Genomic DNA, 16,513 nt, shown 5'->3' with positions numbered 1-16,513 from the left:
ATTGCTAGGGTGTTCTTTGTTGTCGCTAGGTGGTTGCTAGGGTGTTCTTTGTTGTCGCTATGTCGCTAGGTGGTTGCTAAGGTGTTCTGGGTTGTCGCTAGGTGGTTGCAAGGGTGTTCCAAGGGCATTCTGGGTGGTTGCTAGGCCATTGCTAGGTGGTTGCTAGGGTGTTCTGCGTTGTCACTAGGGTATTCTGCGTTGTCGCTAGGTGGTTGCTAGGGTGTTCTGGGTTGTCGCTATGTGGTTGCTAGGGTGTTCCAAGGGCAGTCTGGGTTGTCGCTAGGTGGTTGTTGGGTGTTCTGGGTTGTCGCTAGGTGGTTGCTAGGGTGTTCTGGGTTGTCGCTAGGTGGTTGCTAGTGTGTTCTGGGTTGTCGCTAGGTGGTTGCTAGTGTGTTCTGGGTTGTCGCTAGTGTGTTCTGGGTTGTCGCTAGGTGGTTGCTAGGGTGTTCCAAGGGCATTCTGGGTGGTAGCTAGGCCATTGCTAGGGTGTTCTGTGTTGTCACTAGGTGGTTGCTAGGGTGTTCTGCGTTGTCGCTAGGTGGTTGCTAGGGTGTTCTGCGTTGTCTCTAGGTGGTTGCTGGGGTGTCGCTAGGGTGTTCTGGGTTGTCGCTAGGTGGTTGCTAGGGTGTTCTGGATGTTTGCTAGGGCACTGCTAGCATGTTATGGAATGGCCTGTCCCAACTCCCGAGTCAAAAGAATCCACCCCCCTGTCTCAAATTACTGGGAAAAAAAAATACAGCTCAAATAATACATGTTTAAACAGAATAATTAATGTCAGTGATTTTATAAAATGATAAACGTCACATCTCTGCCTTTAAACCCTCTAAAAATAGTCCCCATTCACTTCCATTATAACCTCAATTAATGTTGTGATTCACCTAATGAGAAAAATACTTCCGTAACCCAAGCAGCTGAACAAGTTGTGCTTTATTACAGGAGTAACAGTGGATTGTTTTTGTAGGCTACATATGTGCTTTACCACTGAGGCTATGGAGGAAATGAAAACTAGCAGAGGTGATGACCCAGCAGCAACTTACACGCACCAGTCAGATCCCAAATCAACCCTGAGAGCAAATCTTGTGAGAAAAACCCACATCCTAAACCGTCATATTCGCAGATTCTCAAATGTGTCTAGCACCGATTTAAGCAAATGACACTTTCCTTGACTTCACACAATAGTGCTTCTCATAGTACTTTCTTGTCATTCTAAGTTTACTAGGACTGTGTAACCTACTGACTGAATAAGGGCTTTGACCTTTATTTACACAGTATTTGAGGGAGGGTAAAGCCAGTGTTGGGTAAGTTACTCTATAAAAAAAGTAACTAATTACATCTTCTACAGTGTAATTCATTACTGTACTTAAATGTACTCTGTCTGAAAAATAATCCCATTACTTATTACTTTCTAAAACCCTCTAAATCAACCTCATCCAGATGAAAAATACAAGGATAGGCATGGATAGGTTCTTTTAATTCTTTCAAATAGATAATATAAAATCAAATAAATTATTCATGAACTGGCCAAAGAATTTAAAGGGGCAGCGTTACATTAGAAAGCATGCATTAAAAATTGGAATTCAATTGTTCTATAGTTTATACAGTATTTAACGCAATTACATCAGAAGTATTACGAGTAATCCCTTACTCTTTTCGCTAAAAAAGTAATTTAATTACACAAATTAATTACTTAGTAATGCATTATACCCAACACTGCATAAAGCAGACACAATCTGAACACAGTTTGCATTGTGATTTGATTAGCAACCATCTGCTTGGAGCAAAAGAGAGTGTTTGAACGTTTCTCAGAAATCTTTACTTGGTTTCATTTACAGTCATACTGCGTACATTAGGCAATCTTACACACAAAATAAAAGTTCAAATAAAATCATAAAATATAAATCATATATATAAAGACACATTAACATAGGATTGTTTTCCTCGCAAACATTTAAAAGTTTGCATGAGTCCGTGCTTTCTTTTTATTCTTTCTCCTTTTGTTTAGTTTTTTGTAAAATTATAAAACCTACAAACGTAAAATGTACACTTCACCTTCGAGATCACCTCCAGCATACAGCTCAGGAGAGTTAAGGCCATATTAGTGTGGGAAGGTTGCTACGACAAAAGTCCTTATGACATCAGAATACCGCATCATCATTCCCTTTTGAGAGGTCGACCAATGGGGTGCGACCTCCAGGTCACCTGATACACAAATGCAAACGATCAAGTCCATCGCGAAAGATGAGTGTGAACACATTTTGTTCGTTCGTCAATAGAGTTTGTGGAGTGCAAAATGTAACAATTGTGGGTTGTTTTGAGATCCATTCTCAGTTTGTGGCTTCATTTCATAGCCTTTAAAGCATATATATATGTATATATATATAGTAGATTTTGTATATGATCTTTTTGGCATTTAGTTGAATTTCACAAAACATCTAGGTCAAAATTCTCCCCAAAATCTAAAGGAAAAACATGAGAAATTATATTTTGCATAATTCGCCGTTTAATTAAAATATAATAGATTTTTTTTGCACCGCAGTAATGAGATGTTTTCCATTATAGTAATGAGAACTGGGGAAATGTGCTTTATTGTCATGAAAATAATGTTGCAATGCGTAAACATCATAATGGCCCTTAAATTGGCAAAATATAATGTCTTATTAATCTCTTTCGATTTTGGGGTGAAATATGACCCTGACATGTGATACTGGCTTGCAGAGACCTACAACACAAATGACACATTAGCAAAGATCCGGTTTATCATCGATAACTGGCACATTCATAATTTGTCGACTCTTTCCTGACTGGACATACTACTAGTAAATAAAGCACAAAACACATATTGCTTTTTATATCTACACATTCCCATAATCCCACTCCTAAAGCACAGTGTGTGTGTTCACCATGTTGGCATCAGTTTTATGTATATGAATGCCCCTTCGTGCCTGTAGAGGGCAGTACATGATTGACCTGGCCTTACAAAGTGTGTGTGAATATGAGAACATGGATTTAAAGGAACAGCTCATTATGTATTCACCCTCATGTTGTTCCAAACCTGTGAGACTTTCTTCCATGAAACTGAAAAGAAATTCAGAAGACTGCTCGTATTTTGTTACAATTATACCCAATGGGAACTTAAGCTTTCAAGCTTCAACAAAAGGACACAAAAGCACCATCAAATATCCTAAAAGTAGTCTAAACCAGCGTGCCATCTGGCGAGATCAGGGGTGGCTTGCGAAAAATCCTTCAAACGTTTAAAAAAAATCAGAAAATGCATATATAATGCAGCTCAGGTGGTAGAGCGGGTCGGCCACTAACCACAGGGTTAGTGTTTCGATTCCCGGCCCACATGTCTCCACATGCCGAAATGTCCTTGGGCAAGACACTGAACCCCAAGATGCTCCCAGTGGCAGGCTAGCACCTTGCATGGCAGCTCTGCCACCATTGGTGTGAGAGTGTGTGTGAATGGGTGAATGAGACACAGTCTAAAGTGCTTTTTAAAACCGTTATATAAGTGCAGACCATTTACCATTTAAAAACTGTATTATTAATAATATATGCATAATATTTACAATATCATCTTTCTTAAACATATTATCAATTTAGCAGCAAGGACCTCTCTTTCAGGATTTTATCTGTTCGTTTTCTGTGCATTATCTACTTTATTAAACTTATTAAAGGGATACCATCCTTCTTAAAGGAATAGTTGACCCCAAAATGAAAACTCTCATCACCTTCTCTCATCATCTTACCTTCATGTTGTTGCAAACACATATGGCTTTCTATCATTCGTGAAACTTAAACGACATTAGGCAAACTGTTAGTCTCAGTCACCATTCACTTTCACTGTATGGTAAAAAGATGAATGAAAGTGCATGGTGACTACGACTAAATAACATTCATCTTAACATCTCCTTTTGTGTCCCGGAAGAGAGAAATGCATATGGGCTAGCAACGACATATGTCAGTAATCATGACAGAATTTACATTTTTGGATGAACAATCCTTTTAACTCCCTGTAAACGTATTTGACTGAAGAGAAGGATCATAATGTAGGTTGTATACCAATTAAATACTTCCATCTGAATAAAACTTGAGGTAAGAATTGAGATAAGTAGTAGTCCACTGGGATTAACGAGTTTTATTAACCCAACCCCATTGAAATATTCTTAAGAAAATCTACATTTAGATTTTTTATTGACATCGTTTGATCATACTAGCCTTGTCTAAAGCAACAAATTCAATACTTCAACACTGGTAAATCGTAATGATAAATGTATCTATCTATTAACCTTTTATTAAACTAGAAAGCACATCGTAATAATGTTTTTGAAATGTAAAGTGTGTGAGATTAGTTTAACGATATTAACCATTATATATATATGTGTGTGTGTAGCGAATATCACGTTAGAATTAGGGCTGTCGATTTAACGCGTTAATTCAGTACGATTAAATATATATACAATAACATGTTTAACATTTTTTACGCAATTAATCGTGTCCCCGGTCCATAATAATGAAGATTCCTGAGCAATTCAAGCTTGAAGTACCACTTGTTTCCTCCAGGGGGCAGTAAGTGGAACTTCAGCTGTATAGGCAACGAGCAGCTCATACAGAGAGCAAACCGACCCTTCAGCAGACAGCACAACACGAGGACACATTCTTGCATTCAAAACAGCTTGATGGAGCGCAAATCCAAATTTAGGGGTCCCAAGACAGGTTTTTCTAAGTATTAAACTAGGTTTAACTTGATAGAGACCTAAAAACAGTACGTTTATGATGCAACGCAATCAAAGTGAGACGCTCCAGAATAGTCCATCTAACGCAGGTGTACATTGACCCGTCCATATATATATATATACACACACACACACACACACACACACACACGTATTAATTATTTGTTATTATTTAAATATAACTATTATTATTTAATCATTATATATGGAATTATTGTTATATGAGGGGCTTTCTCAGCAAATATTTATAAATGCGATTAATCGGCACGCCATATAATTAATTTGATTAAAATGTTTTATCAATTGACAGCCCTAGATATAATGCTTAATATTTGTGACCCTCTCCATCATTTTGAGTTGCTTTGATCCAGAAATACATTTAGAGTTTTATGCATTGAAGTAAAAAGGACAGTCTTAGCTTTCTAACGATTTAATCATCGTTCCTATGGACTTTAAAGATCGTGGAGAGAAAGCGCTATGTTTGAATTGGTTAGCATGATTGGTCAACACGTTAAGAAGCTTCAAAACAACAATTGTTTAAATTTCATGATAACATTTGTATGATTTGAATGCTGAAAATAAAAAAAACAACACAAACGTCTCAAAAACGTGTTTTGGTCTAAAATCACATTTCTAATGAAAAAGCCCGTTGCGACTGCGACTTCCATCTCACACTATATAACTCGTCACATCTGAAACAACCCAGTAAATGTATTAAACATTTGATCTTTTCTGGATCGCTTGGCAGTCGAGTGTGAAGCGGCCGGGATGAGGATTAGCACCTCTAAATATGAGGCCATGGTTCTCAGCTGGAAACCGATGGAGTGCGTACTCCGGGTAGGGAAGGAGGTATTGCCCCAAGTGAAGGAGTTCAAGTACCTCGGGGTCTTGTTCACGAGTGAGGGGACAATGGAGCGGGAGGTTGGGCGTTGAATCGGGGCAGCGGGGGCAGTATTGCACTCGCTCTATCGCACCGTTGTCACGAAAAGAGAGCTGAGCCGGAAGGCAAAGCTCTCGATCTACCGGTCAATTTTTGTTCCTACCCTCACCTATGGTCATGAAGGTTGGGTCATGACCGAAAGAACTAGGTCGCGAGTACAAGCGGCCGAAATGGGCTTCCTCAGAAGGGTGGCGGGCTTCTCCCTTAGAGATAGGGTGAGGAGCTCAGTCATCCGTGAGGAGCTCGGTGTAGAGCCGCTGCTCCTTTGCGTCGAAAGGAGTCAGTTGAGGTGGTTTGGGCATCTGGTAAGGATGCCCCTGGCCACTCCTAGGGAGGTGTTTCAGGCACGTCCAGCTGGGAGGAGGCCTCGGGGAAGACCCAGGATTAGGTGGAGAGATTACATCTCCACACTGGCCTGGGAACGCCTCGGGGTCCCCCAGTCAGAGCTGGTTAATGTGGCTCGGGATAGGGAAGTTTGGGGCCCCCTGCTGGAGCAGCTGCCCCCGCGACCCGACTTCGGATAAGCGGTTGAAGATGGATGGATTTATCTTTTAGGATTTAAGACAACTGTGAGGTTATTCTAACTTTAAGACGTTATTTGCGATGATTTTAAGAAATTTTTTCAGAGTTTGAAATCTTACGATTTTTCTTATGGTGCGTTCACATACAACGCGAAGAAACTTTTCGCCTCGCATTGCTCACGCGAGTTTGACCGCTGAATTATAAATTTGTGTTTAAAATCGCCACCATGAGCATGAACCCTTCCCTTCCGGAAAAGGACAGGAGGAGGGGCTTCTTCGACTTTGTTCATAGTCTCTGTACATGTTTGACGTTGTGTCATTCAAACTATTTTTTCATCCATTTTTCCAGATTTCTTCTGCTACTACGTCAGTGACATCCGGACAATCTCAATGCTGATAGGCTCCTGCGACAATGCGTCAAGCGAATTTCTCCCTCGAGATGAAAAATGTAAACTCACGTAAGTGAATGAAGCGCATTATTCGCGCCTCGCGTCTGTTTGCATCGACTTTGTATGTAATCGCACCGCGTAAAACGCTCGCTTCGCGTTGTATGTGAACGCACCATTAGAATGAACTTTCTTACCAAGTTATTTATTACATTTTTCCGGTAATACAAAATATTTTTATATTTTTTCTCAAGTTAGAAATTCAGAGAATGGTAGCTAAGAAGAGTTTCGGAAATCTGGCCCCAACTAACTCATTGTTTATTGAAATATCCGACTGAATCGGATTTAGGATGGTAGATTAAGATTTTCAGTGAATAACGACTTACATTTTTGTCTTTTTCTCAGACAAAGCTATATAAGCTTTAGAAAACTTGTAACTTGGAGCACTTTTATGATACCTCTATGGTGCTTTTGTATTCTATTCTTTTAGCTTGAAGGTCTTCAAAATGTCTCCTTTTGTATTCTGTGGAAGAAAGAAAGTCATACGGGTTTGGAACGGCATGAGCGTGAGTAAATAATGTCAGAATTAAAAAATGTAGGGTGAACTATCCCTTTCTAGTGTGTGTTTCTGTGTATGTGTGTGTGTCTACAGAGAGATGGCACAGCTCTGTCCATTTCTTTCCTTCATTGACCCTCTTTTTCATGTCGACATTCTAACCCATACTCTAATAAAAATAATAAAAAAAATTGAATTAAAAGAAAAGGCGAAGGACCACATTCTCTCAGGCTTGTTCTTTATCGCTTCTCCAGAGCTGATCTTTGACCTCTGGCGGAAAAGTGTTGAACAGATCTTCCTCAACGATCAAGCCAGAGCGTTTGAGAAGGCGACATTCGGAGAGCTCCACCGGTAACCCCTCCAGCCGGTTCCCGCGGAGCTCCAGCTGCGTGAGGCCCGTCAACTCCCCGAAACGTGACGGCAACACCGTAAGGCAGTTATTTCCCAGATTCAACGTCCGCAGCTTCTTACACTGGAACAACTCAGGAGGCAATGTCTCGATCTGAAATGGAGAAAAACACATGTAACAAACGATCTCAGAAATAAGATTCACTTTATGAAACAATTTAAAGTGATAGTCCCCTTTTAAAAAATCTAATCTAAAAATTTTAATGCAACGCTAAATCTCTTTCCAAGCAGTTGCATCTCTAAATTCATCCCCCATCAAGCTTAGGGACTGTACTCATTAAAGCAGCACTTTAGTAACAAATTGGCCGCCTTCAGCAATACATTTAAAAACACTGTGTCAGATTGAAATCCCCTGCAGTAAGGAATGTTTCCATTATTATGCACAATCAGTAGGAATTTGTTTGTTTGTGAGGACTATGATAGTTGGAATGAGCTGGTTTTCTGCATTAATTGGTCATACAATGTGATCTCAACATCATCAAAGTCACAAGTATAGACAAACACCAAATTGAACATCCCATTAAACATTCACAGTGCTGTGGAAAAAGTAAGTGAACCCTTGGATTTAGCTGCAGATTAGACTTGCACAACGTTCAGAAGAAATATTGGACCAATATTGGAACATTGGCTGCGTGTTCTTCCCAAACAATTAAACATTTTCCCAGTGGCATTGTGGAGTGTCAAGGTGGTCTTTGGCAAACTTGGCAAGTGTGCAGCAATGTTTTTGTTGGAAAGCAGTGGCTTCCTTCGTGGTGTCCTGCCATGGACACCATACCTGTTTAATGTTTTCTATATAGTAGACTCATGATCAGAGATGTTAACCAGTCCCAATGATTCCTTCAAGTCTTTATCTGTCACTCTACGGTTCTGTTTTCCCTCATTGATCATTCTGCGGTGTGCCCTATGAGTCATCTTGGCTGGACGGCCACTTCTAGGGAGAGTAGCTATAGTACTAAATTATAGATAATTTGTCTAACTGTGGACAGATTCATGTTTAAGCTCTTCGAGATAACTTTCTAACCCTTTCCAGCTTTATTCAAAGCAACAATTCTTGATCATAGGTCCTCAGAAATCTCTTATTTGCATTATGTTATGAGATGGATTATTGAAATGTAAAATCGTGAATATAGAAATATGGAATTCATGAAAATATGAACTAATACTCAACCAATGTGGACTAAACCTTTCAATAAGTCAATTATACTATGGGAAATGTTTCATTTTTACTTGAATAGGTGACATTATATTGTGGAAGGCTTTGTTTGGAGAATGTTACATATTGTTTTGTTTTCTTTCCTGAAACGGAAATAAATGCATTTTGACAGGAAAATAAGTATATATGGTACCAAATGTCAGAATGTATACATAAATGCAGGCAATTCCAAAGGGTTCACATACTTTTTCTTGCCACTCTACTTTAAAGCCACTGGTTCAGCAGGGTTGACACCGGAGAACATATTATATACACGAAAGCCAATTATGTCCAGAGTATCCTGCTAATTTTGGCCCACACACGCACTCAAACCTCACTCTAAAAAAGGATACATGTGCATCTAGTTAAAAATAACAGAAATTACACAACTCATTTAGATAATAATGAGCTAATGAAGGAGTCAGAAAGAGCAAGAGATTGTGTTTATGCAGTGTTTCTCGCTCACACACACACACACACACACACACTCTTGTTGTGTTTCCATGTTTTATGGGGACTTTCCATAGACATAATGGTTTTTATACTGTACAAACTTTATATTCTATCCCCTAAACCTAACCCTACCCCTAAACCTAACCCTCACAGAAAACTTTCTGCATTTTTACATTTTCAAAAAACATAATTTAGTATGATTTATAAGCTGTTTTCCTCATGGGGACCGACAAAATGTCCGCACAAGGTCAAAAATGTAGGGTTTTACTGTCCTTATGGGTCCCCACAAAGTGATAAATACACACACTCACACTCACACTCACACTCACACACACTCACACTCACACACTCTCACACACACACACTCACACTCACACTCACACTCACACTCACACTCACACACACACACACACACACACACACACACACACACACACACACACACACACACACACACACACACACACACACACACACACACACACACACACACACCCCCCACCAGGAGGTCCCATTAACCCGCTATTTTCAGAAACATGCCACACGCACACTCATTACTAAAAAATATCCACAAGTGCATGTCAAACTGAAAACACATGATGCGTCTGTAAGAGAGAGAGACAGGTTGAAAGCATTACATAATGTTCCTGGACTTTATGTCCATACACTCCTTGTTTACCTCCTCAGAATTCTGACTCATATCCGAAAGAATTCAGATTTAACAAAACCAGGGTTCTTGCACACTTTCGCAACTCAAGATAAGGCCGAAACATAAGCTGTGTCTGAAATCAAGTACTGTCAGAGCATGCACTTCATTTGATGGACGCACTTCTTGGCCAGTAAAAAAAAAAAAAAAAAAGGACTTTCTTTAGGTATGCATGCGAGTAATACGACTCGATTCCGGACATACTAGATCCCGGGGACGTGGCTATAGTCCAGTGATCCGAATATATGAAGTAATAACAACAACCTAAAAAATAACCTACTCTAGTTTTGCTAAACAAGTACCCTTTAAGCATAAGAGCTGTCCGACTCGCCGTTTTTGGCAATGGAAAATTCAGCATTTTGAATACAATATCTCCTCAGCTCCCAAAGCATTATGGGATAGTAAAGTATTTAAATTTACATTTATGCATTTGGCAGACGCTTTTATCCAAAGCGACTTACAGTGCACTTATTACAGGGACAATCCCCCTGGAGCAACCTGGAGTTAAGTGCCTTGCTCAAAGACACAATGGTGGTGGCTGTGGGGATCGAACCGACAACCTTCTGCTTACCAGTTATGTGCGTTAGACCACTATGCCACCATCACTCCAAGTATCTAGTCGATCATCTGGGTAGTTCATGGAAACTGAGGATTCGTACATACCATTGGCATACAGTTTTTTGGCATACTATAGTAGGGAAGTATGCACATTCGGACGCTATGCGCCCTACAATGCACTATTAATTGGCATTATATTTATGCATTATTTATTGGCAAGATTTTAGAAAGGATGTATTACCTACAACAGTTGCCTAAAATTCCAATTGCAAGGATTCCAAAATTCCGAATGCAGGGATCTCAAGACGGGATTTTTAAAGTTTCAAACTACGCTTAACTTCACACAGCGACCAAAGTGCGTCTCAAGCATGTGTACATTGACGCATCCTTGGAAAAGCTCTTATAATAAATCCATCTCGGACAGATTGACAAATCCATTTGCAAAATGGATTCTGTGGACCGTAGGCCAATGATTGGCTTATGTTCAATAATATGGAAATACATCATATTTTGCCTTCTAGAGACACTTTTTGTATTGTCTTATCAATGCTTGACTCATCTGCCACAAGAATGTAATGCACTTTAATTATGTGAATTATTAAATATTTCAATGGGCACAGGCTCACCAGTATTGGACAGTAGACGATTGGAAAAAGATTGCCGGGTCTGACAAATCTGGATTTCTGCTGAGGAAGACAAATGGTTGGCCCACTGCAGCCTCAGTTTTCTGTTCTTGGCTGACAAAAGTGAAACCCAACGTGGCCTTCTGCTATTGTAGCCCATCCGCCTCAAGGTTCGACGTGATTCTGAGATGCTATTCTGCTCACTACAGAAAGACGTAGCCTTTACGTCAGATCATTTGAACCTAATAAAGTAGCCGGTGAGTGCATTTTATATTTATAAATATTTAAATATAACACTTTATAATGACTTAATGATTATATATTTGCATGATTGTTATTTGAGGGCCTTACGGTGCGTTCACATACAATGCGAAGCGAGCGTTTCGCAAGGCGTGATTACATACAAAGTCAATGCAAAGAAGCGAATAGACGCGAATTCGAATGACGCGACTTGAACATGCTTCATTCGCGTATTCATGCGAGTTGACATTTTTCAACTCAAGCGAAAAATTTGCTTCACGCGTTGTCACGAAAGCCTATCAGCATTGAGATTGTCTGGATGTCACTGATGTACTGACGTAGTAGCAGAAGAAATCTGGAAAAATGGATTGTTGTAAGCGGTGTGTGGGCACCCGGAATTGTGTGACACAACGTCATACATGCACAGAGACCGGATGAAAAAAGTTGGACTACGGGGGGTCGTATGGGGCGGCTGTGGTTCAGGTGGTAGAGCGGGTCGGCCACTAACCGCAGGGTTGTTGGTTCGAATCCCGGCCCACACGACTCCACATGCCGAAGTGTCCTTGGGCAAGACACTGAACCCCAAGTTGCTCCCAATGGCAGGCTAGCACCTTACATAGCAGCTCTGTATGTGTGTGAGGGTGAATGAGACGCAGTGTAAATCGCTTTGAATACTGTTAAGGCTTAAAAAGGCGCTATAAAAGTGCAGACCATTTACCATTTACTACCTGGTAAGGTCTGAAAATATGCGCATCTACTTGATTCCAGCTATTGGTCATACTTTACAATGAACCAAGTCGTAGAAGCCCCTTCTCCTATCCTTTACCGGAAGAGAAGCGGGAATACTTGCGGGTTCTCGTTACTCGCGCGTATGCAAGTTTAAACACATTTATAACCCAGAGGTTCGCGTTGTATTTGAACGCACCATTACTCAGCAAATATTTCTATATGCGATTAATTGCAATTAAATACACAGCCCTACTAAATAGCTATTTAACCATTGTTTACGATTCACTTTAACCGACTGCCTGGGCTAATTTTGATGAAAGATTACTAAAGAGGAGCATTTTCTTCTTTGGAATCACATGCACTGATGAACCGTTTACAGTAAGACAAGGAATGTGTATTAAGAATGTTATTAGGGTCCATTTTGATTTCATGTTGCTGACTTTGAGGATCAGAAATCACGCTTCGAGAAAACTGTGAATATCAAGTCAAACTCAGGTACGACCATCTGATGAAATCTCATAGGAGCGTGATGTAACATCTGTACATTTAAGATCAACTTACTCTGTTGGCAGTAACTGCAAAGTACTGCAGGTTCTGCAGGAAGCCGATGTCCGGAGAGATGCTGGTCAGGTTGTTGTGACTGAGATCCAGGTAACGGAGCTTCCTGCAGAAGAACAGCTGTGCTGGGATCTTCTCGATCTTGTTTCGGTTCAGGTAGAGTCGCTCCAGGTTGGTGAGGGTGCCGATCTGGATGGGGATGTAGGCGATCTGGTTGTACCAGAGTTTCAGACACACCAGTCTGTGGAGATGCTGGAAGCTGATGATCTCCTCGATGGTCTTCAAGTTGTTGTCCTTCAGATCAATCTCCTATAAACAGCAGAGAGAGAGAAAAAAAAAAAGTTACTCTTCTACAGATTATGTTAAAACTGTAATTAAATAATGCAGTCAACATGCTGCTTTTATATATGGTTATAATTATATGTGCAGTTCTATTGTGTGAATAGAGTAAGGATTGTGAAATGAAACTAATGGCTGTACCTGTAGATTATGCAGGCTGAATATGGAGTGAGGGATCCTCTCTAAATCACAGCGCAGCAGCTCCAGCTCTGTCAGGTTCACCATCTTCTTCAGGCTGTTCAGAACCATCAGTTTGGTTCCTTCATTATTGATGGAGAGTTTCTGCAGGTGTACGCCAACATCGGTCACCACCTGTGAGAAAACAATGGTCATTTTGAGACTTGTAGTCATGGTTTGAATTAAAGTTGGGCATCGCTAACCACTCTATGATACGATACACAATGTCACGATTCAATACATCATAATATTATAATTATTGGATAATGATTGTGGTAAAACATGAGACCCAGCGTGACCGCAAAAGAGAAAATGAATCTGCAGTATCAATATTCTCTTGCAAGGTTTACGTCACTTGTATTATAACAATGATTTTTGGACATAGTACCAATGTAATGACATTGGTTTTTGGATGTACCATGGTTATGCTATTGTTTTTTTTTTGTCGTTTTTTTTTACATTAACCACAGTAATCCCATTGTTTTTGGACATTTGCCACAGTAAAACTTTTTTTGTGGAACATTTACCATGCTATTCCCACTGTTTTGAACATTTGCCAAGGTAAAACCAATGTTTCTTGGACATGTAACTTGGTAAAACCATTGTTTTTGAACATTTATTATTGTAATTCCATTGTTTCTAAACATTTATCATGGTAATACCACTGTTTTTGGACATGTAAATTGGTAAAACCATTGTTTTTGAACATTTATCATAGTAATTCCATTGTTTTTAAACATTTATCATGGTAATACCACTGTTTTTGGGCATGTAAATTGGTAAAACCATTGTTTTTGAACATTTATCATAGTAATTCCATTGTTTTTAAACATTTATCATGGTAATACCACTGTTTTTGGGCATGTAAATAGGTAAAACCATTGTTTTTGAACATTTATCATAGTAATTCCATTGTTTTTAAACATTTATCATGGTAATACCACTGTTTTTGGACATGTAAATTGGTAAAACCATTGTTTTTGAACATTTATCATAGTAATTCCATTGTTTTTAAACATTTATCATGGTAATACCACTGTTTTTGGGCATGTAAATTGGTAAAACTATTGTTTTTGAACATTTATCATAGTAATTCCATTGTTTTTAAACATTTCTCATGGTAATACCACTGTTTTTGGGCATGTAAATTGGTAAAACCATTGTTTTTGAACATTTATCATTGTAATTCCATTGTTTCTAAACATTTATCATGGTAATACCACTGTTTTTGGGCATGTAAATTGGTAAAACCATTGTTTTTGAACATTTATCATAGTAATTCCATTGTTTTTAAACATGTATCATGGTAATACCACTGTTTTTGGGCATGTAAATTGGTAAAACCATTGTTTTTGAACATTTATCATAGTAATTCCATTGTTTTTAAACATTTATCATGGTAATACCACTGTTTTTGGACATGTAAATTGGTAAAACCATTGTTTTTGAACATTTATCATAGTAATTCCATTGTTTTTAAACATTTCTCATGGTAATACCACTGTTTTTGGGCATTTAACTTGGTAAAACAATTGTTTTTGGACATTCACCATTGTAATACAATAGTTCTTTTTGGAAATGTACCATGGTCAAATTATTGTTTTTTTAAACATTTATCATGGTAATACCACGGTTTTTGGGCATTTAACTTGGTAAAACCATAGTTTTTGGACATTTATCATGGTAATACCATTGTTTTTGGACATGTAACTTAGTAATTCCACAGTTTTTGAACATTTACCATGGTAAAACCAATGTTTTTTTTTAGATGTACCATGGTAAAACCATTGATATTTTTTATTTTTTTTTACATTAACAACGGTAACTCCATTGTTTTTGTTTTTTTACATTAACCATGGTAAAAACATTGATATTTTGGACACAACATGGTAAAGGTAATACCATCCTTTTTGGACATGTACCAAGGTGAAAACATTGCTGTTGTTTTTTTTTTTTTTACATTTACCATGGTAATACCATTGTTTTTTTTGGAAAGTACCATGGTATAATGCACATGTACCATGGTAATACCACGTTTTTCCACTGACATACAACATGGTAAAAACATTGTTTTTGGACATATACGGTACATTAGTAATACCATTGTTTGTTTGTTTGTTTTTGGACATGTGCCATGGTAAAACCATAGTTTTATTGGACATTTGCCATGGTAATAGCATTGTTTTATTTACCATGGTAAAATCATTGTTTTTCAGACACAGTATTATCATAAAACCATAGCCATACAAACAAGTTGTATGCAGTAATACTTTTTTGTAAGGTTGTTTTTTGGACATCTTAGTATCATAGATTTTTATATACGTAAATTGTAATTCCACTGTATTCTTTGAAGTACCTTGGAGGACCATGTAATTACCAATAGTATATGAATGTTAATCATTCAGTACCATGTTTAACTATAAACAACTCATCCATCACTGTCCCATTGAACTACCACAGTACCATTTTTTGAAAATGAAATTCTTCTGCACAAGACACCAAAGTCTAGTCCTGGCCTTTTATAGTTTTTCTATCAGTGCAATCATCTCACCTGAGGCAGTTTAGTGAGATTGCTCTTCAGGCGCAGAACTTTAAGCCTCTTGAGCTCTCGAAGGCCGTCGATGACGATGAATCGGTTGTTCTCTGCACTGAGGTTTCCAGTGAGATGGAGCTCGCTGAGGTTCTTCAGGCTGTAGATCCACAGTGGAATCTCTTTAATGTCTGTGAACTTGATGTGTAGTGATTTGAGGTTCTCTCGCAAGAAGGCCAGAGCAGGAGCCTCGATTTTGGCTGGTGTGTGGTAAAGCCACAACTCCACCAGGTTGGACAGCTGAGCAATAATGGGTGGGATCGTTACATCAGGGATTAGTTCCAATTTCAGCACCTGGAAAATACAGTTATTATGCATTTACTTACAGTTAAAGGTGATTCATAGCATTGTTTTGATTGTAAAATACTTTCCTATCTTAGAGTAAAGGGATCGTTCACCCAAAGATTAAAAGTCTGTCATCATTTACTCACCCTCATGTTGCTCCAAACCTGTATGACGTACTTTCGAGAAACACAAAGGGGGATGTTAATGGTAACAGAGTTTTCATTTTTGGTAAACTACCCTTTAAGATGCTGAGAAAACTATGGCCCAACCAAAAACAAAACAAAACAAGAGTTTGTAGTCAAAAGCATGAGTCATGGTGGAGGAAATGGCTCTAAACTTCTTCCATGGGCAGCAGTGAAGCAATGAGCAAAACAAACCATGTGTTGGCATCATACCACAGTTACTTAAGAGGTTGACTCAAATGTGACAGTAAATAGCTGTTCAGTTTCAGCAATTCTGGGTTGAGTCTTCTTTAAAGCAGTATTCCAACACACAGAACAGACTACATTAACATGT

At 38.8% G+C, this 16,513-nt stretch overlaps 1 protein-coding gene across 1 annotated transcript in view; it reads right to left on the bottom strand.

Annotated features, from left to right (window-relative positions):
• Positions 1-6,008: 6,008 nt before the first annotated feature.
• Positions 6,009-16,513, bottom strand: part of lrrc8aa (leucine rich repeat containing 8 VRAC subunit Aa) — a 38,794-nt gene continuing 28,289 nt past the window's right edge. The window contains exons 4-7 of the mRNA XM_052103743.1: positions 15,674-16,006; positions 13,087-13,257; positions 12,610-12,915; positions 6,009-7,641 (exon numbers count right to left, since the gene is read on the bottom strand). Of these exons, the coding sequence (XP_051959703.1) occupies positions 7,366-7,641; positions 12,610-12,915; positions 13,087-13,257; positions 15,674-16,006 (1,086 nt within the window). The 3' untranslated portion in view covers positions 6,009-7,365. The remainder of the gene's footprint in view (positions 7,642-12,609; positions 12,916-13,086; positions 13,258-15,673; positions 16,007-16,513) is intronic.

This window comes from Xyrauchen texanus, chromosome 34, assembly GCF_025860055.1.
Source record: "Xyrauchen texanus isolate HMW12.3.18 chromosome 34, RBS_HiC_50CHRs, whole genome shotgun sequence".
NCBI classification, from domain to species: Eukaryota; Metazoa; Chordata; class Actinopteri; order Cypriniformes; family Catostomidae; genus Xyrauchen; species Xyrauchen texanus.
Note: the sequence above shows the minus strand (reverse complement) of the source record. Positions and strands in the feature narration are given on the sequence as shown.